At 40.1% G+C, this 11,856-nt stretch overlaps 1 protein-coding gene and 1 non-coding gene across 2 annotated transcripts; one reads left to right on the forward strand and one right to left on the reverse strand.

Moving 5' to 3' along the window:
- Nucleotides 1–1,274: 1,274 nt before the first annotated feature.
- On the reverse strand, nucleotides 1,275–1,335 carry LOC116914099. Its single transcript, XR_004389667.1, has one exon. It is a non-coding gene; the product is annotated as a small nucleolar RNA SNORD44 (small nucleolar RNA).
- A 7,024-nt stretch (nucleotides 1,336–8,359) lies between these two features.
- Nucleotides 8,360–9,328, forward strand: LOC116913644 (olfactory receptor 2T2). The gene has a single exon (XM_032917912.1). It carries the CDS (start codon nucleotides 8,360–8,362, stop codon nucleotides 9,326–9,328), a length of 969 nt encoding a protein of 322 aa, XP_032773803.1.
- Nucleotides 9,329–11,856: the final 2,528 nt, after the last annotated feature.

The following is an 11,856-nucleotide window of genomic DNA, read 5'->3' on the forward strand; positions in this document are numbered from 1 at the left end:
CCCCTCCCCCCAGTGTAAGTGAATGTCAGGATGAGGAGGCAGGAATGGGTATGTGGATGAGTGAGGGAACATCCTCATAGAAGAAGGGGGAGGGGATGGTATAGGGAGTTTATATAGGGGAAATCAAGAAAGGGGATAACATTTGAAATGTAAATAAAAATTATCCAATGGGGGGAAAAAAGAAGGAAGACTGAAACGTGGATGCTACATTCTTTCTTAGAAGGAAGAACAAAATACTCACAGGGACAAGGAGTGGATCAGGGACTGAAGAAAATTTCGTCCGGAGACTGCCCCACCTGGGGATCTATCCCATGTGCAACTACCAAACCCAGTCACTATTGCTGATGCCAAGAAGTGCTTGCTGATGGGAGTCCAATATGGGTGTCTCCTGAGAGGCTCTGCCAGAGCCCTACTGATACAGATGAGGATGCTTACAGCTAACCATTTGACTGAAAAAGGGACCCCCCCCAATGGAGGAGTTAGAGAAAAAAACTGAAGGAGCTGAAGGCATTTGCAGCCTCATAGGAAGACCAAACCATATCAACTAACCAGACCCCACCAGAGCTTCCAGGGACTAAATCACCAAACAATGAGTACACATGGAGAGACCCATGACTCCAACCACATGTGTAGCAGAGGATAGCATTGTCCAGCATCAATAGGAGGAAAAGCCCTTGGTCCTGTTAAAGCTCATTTCCCCAATGTAGGGAAATGCCATGGCATTGTAGGGATGGGTAGGTAGGAGTGGTAGCATCCTCATACAAGCAGGGCAAGGGGGCAGGGTATATGGGAGAGTGGGAAAAGGGTACAACATTTAAAATGTAAATACATAAAATATCCAAGAACAATATAATTTAGAAAAAATAAGTAACCTTAATAAAAGTCATTGGTTCACTGAATTGGACTTGGGTGGTGTCCTTACTTTGGTCTGTTGTTGATTCCCTATCCTGGGTGAGTAGATGTTTGTTCATATAGGATCACACAAGAGCAAGAACCAGATTCCCAACTTGTGACTACATGACATCTTTGGTGTGCCAGCTATTCTCACCAGTATACCACAGCACCATCTCAAAAGAATAAAGAAATGATGATATTCTTTAATTGTTTATAAAAATACTAAGTACACAGTAGAGATAATTATGATAATACAATATGTATTGAAACAAAAAACAAAGTCATATTATGTAAACTTAACATCCACCAATAATGGGTTCTAAAGTGTTCAGAGGTGACTGGATTATACCAATGCAATTTTTTTTCTTTTCTTTTTTCCAACATCAGATAGAGCTAATTAAAATCTTCACATTTGTCAGCATTTACTTGTCATCATGTAGATACCAATGCATTTTATTCAACAAGTGAGAAAACATCTAAGAACATATACATCTAAAATATTTAAAATACGTGCAAGGACACACAGAATGTGTTAGAACCATGGATGTGCTTCAATAAATCCACCAGAAGTTCCAGTCCCTTCAACATATCCTCTGAGCCTTTAAAGGCCATTGGTCAACGGATAGAGGCAAATTACATGGTTTCTAAGTAGCTAGCCAAGTGGTTCTGTGAAAGCTTCATGTACTGTGACCGACTATCCTCGTGGTTTCCTCTTGTCACAGACACACTGGCACGTGCATCTTTCCTTCAGAGGAACAAGAGGAAATGTATGAAAAACTTTCTTCAGTTCTTCTATCATGATATGCAGCAGGAATGTTTTTCAAATGAGGATTCACATTTGAATTATGGGGGTAGATGAAAATATTTAAAATCAAACCATATATCAATAATCTAAATGCCCAATTTTCAAAATTATTTTCAAATTGTACAGACTCTGACAATTATCACTTCTGAAAAGAGGGAGTAAGAAATGAGGGATGGAAAAGAGAGTGAGAAACATAAGCAAGCTTGTATCAAAATTTTGGCTTGTTATACTTTTATATAAAAATCAATTTCAACACTAGACAAATAATTCTGACATGTGATTAAGAAATACACAATAATCGCTTCTCGGCTTTTTGACTAAGATCAAGTGTAGAAATACACAACATATGTTCACTGATCTGTGGTTTTTCTTTAGCAAAATTGTTTATAATAATAGGAGAAGCCTCATCTAACTGGGCCAGAAGCACTTTACTACCAGCTCAAGATATGATTGTTACCGTGTGGTGCTCTGTGATATATGGAAATACTGGTGACCATAACTTAAATTTCTCAGCCATTATCACCAGAATAATCCAGCAATGCAACAATGCAGAACCAAGAGGATAAATATCAGGAGTAACCCACCTACAACTCTTTGAGAAGAAACAACATATGGAACAAGATGTATTCAAGTCGATCCAACAGCTAGTAGAAGGATTTGTGTACTTCTGGGTGACTTGTAAAATAATTGTTAAAAAGTATTAGGAACTATGTAGTATCGTAATCAGGTATATATGTATAGTTTCTCATTTGCGTTCCCCCCTCATCTTTAATGTTAAGGGTAACATTAAAAAACCTGTGTGTAAGAGCTCATTACTGAGTAGAAGTCTCATAAGTAACACACCCATGACTGCACTGAGGGGTTGCGGGGAAGCATTCAATCATGGAGTTCACCCTTTTCATTAAACCAGGAGAGATACCAAGATTAGAAAATAGCTTCTATGATGAAATATCAAGAATTAACGCCAGCTCTCACCTGGGGAAAGAACAACCTGGCAGGAAGGGCAAAGTATCCTCCAAAGCACAAGGCATCTGGCTGGTTAATGGCCCTGAGCCTCCTCATGGGGCTTGAGCAATCCACTCTCACTAAAAGTTTGCTTTGACTTAGCCTCACTTCTACCGCCAGGTATTTAAGAAGTCTACTGCTGTCTCACTAAGTCCTGGCCTCGCCAGCTTGAGGTAGGTCCTGGGACTTTTATGGAAAAAATGAGAGGGCATAACTAAAGTACTGGGATTCTTCCTTCGGGTGTCACTGAAGCCATTAGAAGCTACTGTGGAGTCATCTTCTAGGATGCAAATGAAAGCAGTGCCCTTTCAATGCTAAGAGGAGCAAGTGTATGCGTTTACTCTTTGGCAAGAAGATTATCAAAATATTTAGCTTGAAAGGGGTATAAAAGGAATCTGAGGATAAGTGCAGAAATGCATTTACCTCAAAGAAAAGTGGGATAAAAGGGGCTGGAGTGATGGCTTAGCAGTAAGAAGTGCTTGGTACTTTTCTAGAAGACCCAAGTTGAGTTCTCAGCACCCATACGGTAGTAAATATCACCTGTGACACCAGTTCCTGGGTTTCACTGGTACCTCCACAGATATGGCATACTCTTACATAAATGCATAAATACAAATAATTCTCGAAACTTAATTTTAAAGAACTAATACTTAAAAACAGCTAGTATTCATCAGTGGAAGTTTTCAGATGGTCATCCTTAACTGACAGGAGTTGAGCAGCAGCTGGAACAACCTTAGTTGGAACACTGGTTCTTTTTGTATAAAGCAGTTATGGAGGATGATTCTATGTGTTTGGAGCCGGATACGAAGGTTGAATACTGTCTCTTTCCAATTAGTTTCTTCTTTTAAAAGCTTTATTTTCTTCTTTGTATGATATACATATGTGTCTTGATAGCAAACACTCTCATTATCAATAGATGGTATCACCAAGAAGCCCTGAGGAGGCATATTGTGCTGTCTGGAAGTATACTTGACTAAGTAATTCAGGATTATGAGGTGGTGGCTACATCCTAGAAGCTGAAATTGCAGGCTGCACTGTATATAGAACCTCAGCTCTCTGCTTTGCACCTTTGATGCTGCTCCTGTGAAGTCACTCCATTCCTCCCACCTTCCAGCTCCCTGCTACAGCATCTGTGGAGTGGGGTAGCTCATCCACATGCCACAATCATTCTTTGATTTCTATTTGTCAATATACAAGCTGACGCCATTGCTCAGAAATTTATCTCTGTGTACTAAAACAGTAGTACCGTTGGGTTAATTGATATTTTCAGGTCAATTAACAGAAACACACAATCTTACTGAAGTAATTCCTGGCGGGTTAGGTGTCCTGTAAGTGTTATCCACGTGCCAGCATACTGCTATATTTTAGAAGTAAGACAAATCTCTTCTGACACTTTTGTACTTCATTTTCTATTTTGACAATTTCTAAACTGACTGGGAAGGTTAGGATACAGAAGAGAGAGAGCTAGACACTGATGATAGAGTAACTGGTGAGGGCCATGCGTATAGCAGCTGAAGAGAAAACTCTAGGAGATATATGATGATGAAAATGGGTTTAATTATATACAGTAAAAGTAATACAGATAGGGGAGCAAAAGTAAGAATAGAAGAAATTGTCAAAAGACACGGCTCATATGGCTCTAAAACACTTAATATTAGTACTTAGTACCTGTGAGGTAACTTTTAACACCATAAAGCTATCAGATACATCTTCCCTAAATTACTATTTTATTGCTGTTTCCCACTGGAATAACATGCACGAATACCTCGTTTCTTTGTCTTTTGAGACAGCCCCCGAACCTTTATCCCGGTTTCTTTTCCCTACACCCTACATCTGAAGGTTCCTTCCCTGCTGCTGTTGAACTAACCCACCTCTTCCCTTCCTGACATATCCGCCAGAGTCTCCATACAGACATCCTCTGGTGTTATGTTAGTTATAAAGGAGTTTTCCTTCTTTAAAATTTCCTATTTCCCCCTGTGCTCTTGCACAACCTATTCTGTCGAGCTGGGAGCTCTCTTCCCTTGGTTCCTTAGGCTATTGTTCCAAAGCAGCCATCTCCCTGTTTTCCTCAAATATCTCGGGATTTTAAGGTATCTCAGCCTCTAGTCCCAGACCAAGTCCTCTGCAATGCAATTTAATCCTTTTCCTGAAAAGAGAATTCCAGAGACATATGACCATCATGCTATACCTGTGTTGATTTTACAGCTCTACAGAGCTCAGCTACATGATCAGCTACTGTCATGCTATTCTTTTACTGAGGACATATTAACAAAATATTTCTTTAGAAATTTATATTAGGTTTACAATTTTGTTTAATAAGTAACGTTGGAATATATTGCAGTTCTCAAACTTTATCAAATACTCCTTAGGGAAACGGTCATGGTTATGGGTCTCTGTAGCTCACCAGTGCTAGGTACAGTGCCTTGGACACAAAAAAATGTTCAGCATGATCATCCCACCTCTGAGAATGTACTGGGAACCTTTCTTTGAAAGTGAACCTGGAACAATGGTCCAGCCAAGAACATCATCAGCTTTTTCAACCACACGAATAGCACCAGCCCAAGACTTCTCACTGCTCCTGGAGTCCTGGGTTTCTGAGGAAGTCTCTCAGAGGAGTGGTCTGAATTGCTCCTGAAGGGTAACCATCTGAACTCACTTGAAGAGCTCTCCTTTTAAGGTATAGTGAGGGTCACTGATGCTGACTGAATTCCCATGACATCTCCAAGCATGCTGTCCTGCAGAGAGACCTTTTGCTTTTCCATGTCCTCTTCTCCCCATGGAGAAGGCCACTGTCACAGGGCTCTGCCATTCTTTTCAACTACAAACCCAACCGGCCATGGCATCCCCACATTTGGCTTGCTTCCTCCATTCTACCTAGTAGGGTTTGAATAGGTGACTCTGTGTGACACTGGTAGTTGTTACAACTAAGAGGGCCTAACAAGATCCATCAGAAAGGTCGGGCCATAGAGTCTGCAGATGAAAAATCTTTTTCTTTCTCTTTTACTGTTCTTTTCTCTTTTTCTTTATCTTTCAGCTTACTAGTTTTTAGAAGACTATAACTGGAGAGGGAACTAGGATAGGACCGTAGGGCCTGAAGCAATGGGAAATGATAATCAAGAATGTGGGGTTACCTGGCTAGAAACAAGGAGCAGTGTCTTCGTAGAGGAAGAACAAGAAAGGCAAAAGCACAAGCGCAAGCACATCACCTCTGGCCTTGAAGTAAGACTCTGAGAACTCAAATAAACAAAACTGCAGTTCTTTGCTGATATTTCAGACACACCAACTTAATAATATCCATTGCCCTGAACAAGCTCTATGAGTAACAGAGTCAAGTTTATGTTTTTACATGATGTCAAGTTTTATGTTTTAGTGGTTTTAACTCATCAAATATTCTTGATTGGACTTGGTACTCATAGTCATTGGAAATCATGGGTTCTTTTACTTCATTTCTAACTTAGTTGCTAATTAATTAATTTTATATCCCATACCATAATTTGCATAATGGAGCAAGTAGCCATGTAGCCAAGTAGCCAAGCTGAACTCAAGCCCTAGACAGAGACTGGAATTAGTAGGCTATCAATCCTGTGAAGCATACCCAGATGGGCCTACAACAAGTGGTTACGTGTCACTGTATCTGAGTGTTGAATCAGAAGTTGATCTAGAAGGATCTAGAAAGATCTAGATGTATTCTGCATCTTTTTAATAGAGTGTATGGTATGATCTGAATCTTTACATGAAACAAAATTCCTTAACTGGTGTACTTATACAAAAGCAATTTCTTATTTTCCTAGCTTATTCTTAACTTGAATTTGGTTTTATATGCTTGCTATTTCTATTTTCTTAAGAGTATATTTTTTAAATGGATAAGTGGAAGATGACTTAGCAATATCAGTAATTAACATATAAAATCTATAATTCTGACAAACAAAACATAAAGATTTTGAATCAAAATAATATTGGCTGTCTGCATGAGTATTTTGATTTCCAACCAGTCATTACAGAAGCCCGATCAGTGGAGTTTCAGTTTGTAATGCTTTTAAATATAGCTTTTATATGAGTGCCTCATTGCTAGATTCATATGTTAAAGGAGACAAACTAGCTGGTTTTCCTCAATCTTGTCATGAATTAATATTTAATACTCAGGGTTTTTCCCTTTTGTGACTCACAATATATGCCAAATATATAATTTACCACATACTAACAAAAATTGTTCCCTTTTTTCTCCCTTTGTATTTTGACACTTCTATTTGGAAACATTCACTATAGCAAAGGGCAATCTTACAGGAAATTTAATAAGTATTTCTCCATTGCTTTGTCATTTAAGTTTTGCTTCAGTATAGAAGAGTTTTATTTCAGTTCAGTGTTCCAGAAATTATTTGAGTGTTGTAAAACTAGAAGATACAGGTACATTCAACATATATTTATTTCAACATGTTTCTTTAGAAATTCTATCAAGAAGTGGCATGCCATGATTTGATAATAAAACCTCATAATCCATCCCCTGATATCATTGAACATACTGAAGACGAGCACATTTGTATTCTTGGATGGAGAAAACATGAAAGACAAACAATTCAAATGAGTATTAAACTTTTGTTATTTCCTCATTTTGATTAAGGACTTACTTTTATTTCTAAACATTAAAGATCAATAGTGGAGTAGAAAATAAAGTAGGAGGAAAAGCCCTGTTACTAATGGATTCTCAAGGGATCACATTTACATAGGTCTGGAATACCCTATCCGGGAAATCTGCTAATCATCTGCCTGGACAATAATTTAAGAGAAGAATATGTTATTGAATACAACGATGTAGAATTTATCACAAATCATTGCTGATTTCATAGTGTCAGCCAGAAAGATCTCCATGATAAGGAACTAAAATACTGCTCGCTAAGGAGAGTTTCTAGAGATGCTGATCTGAGAACTCTTACTCCATGCTGTCTTCCAAGGACAAACAGAAATGAGTCCTTAAAGCATTCTCACCTAAGACAAGAATCCATGTGATAGGACAGTATGGAAATAACTTGAGAGTTAACTCTCATAAGAAGTTATCTTCATTAGCTTGTCAGTCCGACATCCCAAATCTGTTCACAGCTATGTAGTAATTTACAATGGCAAAAAAGTGAAATGATTTGTGTTCAAAAGCTTGGTTATGTGTTCATATCACAACAATTTCTTTAGTTACAAATATCATACATATAAAACATTAACAGGTAATTATGTTGTAGGTGAAATTTTTAAATTAGTGAAGCAATGTACACCAGTTGCAAGATAATAAAGTAGATATAGTGTAGTTACCAATGTCACAGAAAATTCAACATGGAGTAATAAGATTATAAGAATTGTGTAGAATGTAGTTCAAAAATAAGAAAAATTAAAAGAAGTACTATTATTGCTGATTACATTTATTACTTTCATCCAGCTTAGAGAGTTTGGATCCATGATGATCCATCAAAGCTGATTAATTTGAGTTTAGACTTTGATTTGTGTAATGCCTCACTGCTAATGTTCAAGCAAGGAGTCAAGAGAATTCTGGGGTGAACATTCCTTTCTTTTCCTATATCTCTTTGAACATGGCTAACACAAAAAAAGATAATTAGTTGACATACCAAATTTCTGCCTCTACAGCTGATTAAGCTGTCATGCACTGTGGAAATGGAGGCTGTTTACAAGAACTCCACTGACTTCATCCTCCTGGGCCTCATCACCCACCCAACATTTCCTGGGCTGATCTTTGCTGTGGTTTTCTCCATCTTTGTGGTGGCTGTAACAGCCAACTTGGTCATGATTATGCTCATTCGTGTGGACTCTCGTCTTCACACACCCATGTACTTTTTGCTCAGCCAGTTGTCCATCATGGATACTGTCTACATCTGTATCACTGTTCCCAAGATGCTTCAAGATCTCCTGTCCAAAGACAAGACCATTTCCTTTCTGGGATGTGCCCTGCAAATATTTCTCTACCTGACATTGATTGGGGGAGAGTTTTTCCTGCTGGGCCTCATGGCTTATGACAGATTTGTGGCTGTGTGCAACCCTCTACGGTACCCCATAATCATGAATCCCAGGATTTGTTTGCTTATGGTGCTAGGCTCCTGGGCTGGTGGGTCTTTGGATGGATTCATGCTGACACCTGTTACTATGAGTTTTCCTTACTGTGGATCTCGAGAGATCAACCACTTTTTCTGTGAGATCCCAGCTGTGCTGAAGCTATCCTGCACAGACACATCACTGTATGAAACCTTGATGTATGCATGCTGTGTGCTGATGCTACTCATCCCGATATCCTTCATCTCAGTCTCCTATACTCGGATCCTCATCACTGTCTACCACATGAGCTCTGCTGAGGGCCGACGTAAAGCTTTCACCACGTGTTCCTCCCACATTATAGTAGTGAGCATTTTTTATGGGGCAGCTTTCTATACCAATGTACTGCCCCATTCCTATCACACACCTGAGAAAGATAAGGTTGTGTCAGCCTTTTACACCATTCTCACTCCCATGTTGAACCCACTCATTTATAGTTTGAGGAATAGAGATGTGGCCGCAGCTCTAAGAAAAGTCCTAAGGAAACATGCCTCCTCTCAGAGATTCCGAGTGAGACATGTGCCTGAGAAATACTAGCAGGATGTAGCCAATACTCCTGGGTGGATGCCATGATCTTTCTATAAAAAACACTTTGTTCTGTTCATTTTCATTTTAACAATCTAAAATTATCACCCATCAAAATCATTCTGTTATAATCATCACTTAATAAGATATGAGGGCTGGAGAGATGGCTCAGCTGTTAAATCTTAGGCATACAACCAAAAGTATAAGAATGAAATATGAAATCAAAGGCATAAAGTTTTCGGCATTACTGACTTTCATGTCTGAATTCAGCAGCAAAATGTTCTGAATCTTCCTAGGCAAGATGAGTGTCCCTCTGAAGTGCCCTGTACTATTATCTTTATGTCTAGCATTTGGCCATATGTTCTGTGTCTGTATTAATTATGAATGTCTTTGGGGGAAAGTGGAGTCTACAACTCTACCCATACTAATTCATATGCCACAACTGTACAGCTCCAACCTTCCTGGCTAGGATTTGAAAGGGAATTGCCAGAAGTACTTTCCAAGTCCTTGAGGATTTAATTTTAAATATAGTAAAAAAAAAAAAACAACAACACTAAATATAAATTAAATTTTTTTCTAGTGATGACAATATAATTTTATTTTGTGAGTCAGAGAACCAGAATGCCTGCTTTAAGATATGCTGCATACATGGAATATCAAAAATATGTTTGCCTAAACAAGGTCACACTAGTAAACATGCCAACGTGGAATTCAACATGACCCTACTCCTAGATGAAGAGACATAGGCACCTAGTGGCTAATGAGGGAGGAAGAATTAATAATCTGCTGGGGCAAGCCTCTGAGTAGACTATCCAATCCCATGTGATCATCCCTAAAAGCAAGTATGTACAAGGAACTCTAAATTGACACAGTAGGCTATGTATGTATGTATGTATGTATGTATGTATGTATGTATGTATGTAACACTAAGAGAAGAGGTCATAAATTTAAGAGAAAGGTGATTTGGGATTAGCTGATAGAGGAGGTAGGGTGGAGGTTATATAAGTTGTACAAATAAGTTACATTCATACATGGCATTTTCAACAAATTTAAAAATTAAAAGACAAAAGAAAGCCCACCACTAACCATGTTTCTCCTCCAAGAAACATCTCACTATCAAAGATATATACCATTTAGGGTAAAAGGATAAAAAAGGTATTTTAAGAAAATGAAACTTAGCCCGTAGAGGAGGGCCCAAGAGCAGCAGGACCGCTGTGCCTGAGACACCGCCATAACCTGAAGGGAGCTACCGGATAAACAGTTCTCTGAATCCAAATCCCGTGGGAGGGAGAGCTAAAACTTCAGAGAGGCAGACACGCCTGGGAAACCAGAAGAGACTGCACTCAGCACACATCTCGGACGCCAGAGGAAAACACCAAACGCCATCTGGAACCCTGGTGCACTGAAGCTCCCGGAAAGGGCGGCGCGGATATTCCTGGTTGCTGCCGCCTCGGAGAACTCCTAGACAGCACCCCATGAGCAAACTTAAGCCTCGGGACCACAGGTAAGACCAACTTTTCTGCTGCAAGAGACCTGCCTGGTGAACTCAGGACACGCAGAGGCAAAATTCCTCTAGGACCGGGCACTTCCGTTTGTGGGAGTCCCAAACCCGCAGATCCCGGCCCGCAGCAGCTCTCTGCTCCTAAACCCCGTGGGAGAGAGACCTCACTGCCTGGTCAGGTGGGCACTCCTGAGGCTGCAGAGCGGAAGAGACCACCAACACTGCCCACCCCTGCCCACATCCCCGGCCCAAGAGGAAACTGTATACGGCCTCTGGGTTCCCGTAGAGGAGGGCCCAAGAGCAGCAGGACCACTGTGCTGAGACACCGCCATAACCTGAAGGGAGCTACCAGATAAACAGTTCTCTGAACCCAAATCCTGTGGGAGGGAGAGCTAAACCTTCAGAGAGGCAGACACGCCTGGGAAACCAGAAGAGAAGGCACTCTGCACACATCCCTGACGACAGAGGAAAACACCCCACGAGCAAACTTGAGCCTCAGGACCACAGGTAAGACCAACTTTTCTGCTGCAAGTGAGCTACCTGGTGAACTCCAGACACAGGTCCACAGGAACAGCTGAAGACCTGTAGATAGAAAAAACTACACGCCCAAAAGCAGAACACTCTGTCCCCATAACTGGCTGAAAGAAAACAGGAAAACAGGTCTACAGCACTCCTGACACACAGGCTTATAAGACAGACTAGCCATTGTCAGAAATAGCAGAACAAAGTAACACTAGAGATAATCTGATGGCGAGAGGCAAGCGCAGGAACCCAAGCAACAGAAACCAAGACTACATGGCAACATCGGAGCCCAATTCTCCTACCAAAGCAAACACGGAATATCCAAACACACCAGAAAAGCGAGATCTAGTCTCAAAATCATATTTGATCATGATGCTGGAGGACTTCAAGAAAGACAATGAAGAACTCCTTAGAGAACAAGTAAGAAGCCTACAGAGAGGAATCAGAAAAAATCCCTGAAAAGAATTCAGGAAAACACAATCAAACAGTTGGAAGGAATTAAAAATGGAAATAGGGC

Source organism: Rattus rattus, chromosome 12 (assembly GCF_011064425.1).
Source record: "Rattus rattus isolate New Zealand chromosome 12, Rrattus_CSIRO_v1, whole genome shotgun sequence".
Classification (NCBI taxonomy): Eukaryota; Metazoa; Chordata; class Mammalia; order Rodentia; family Muridae; genus Rattus; species Rattus rattus.

What these genes read in the sequence shown, in the direction of transcription:
- LOC116913644 (XM_032917912.1), top strand. Translation starts at nt 8,360, where the DNA reads ATGGAGGCTGTTTACAAGAACTCCACTGACTTCATCCTCCTGGGCCTC.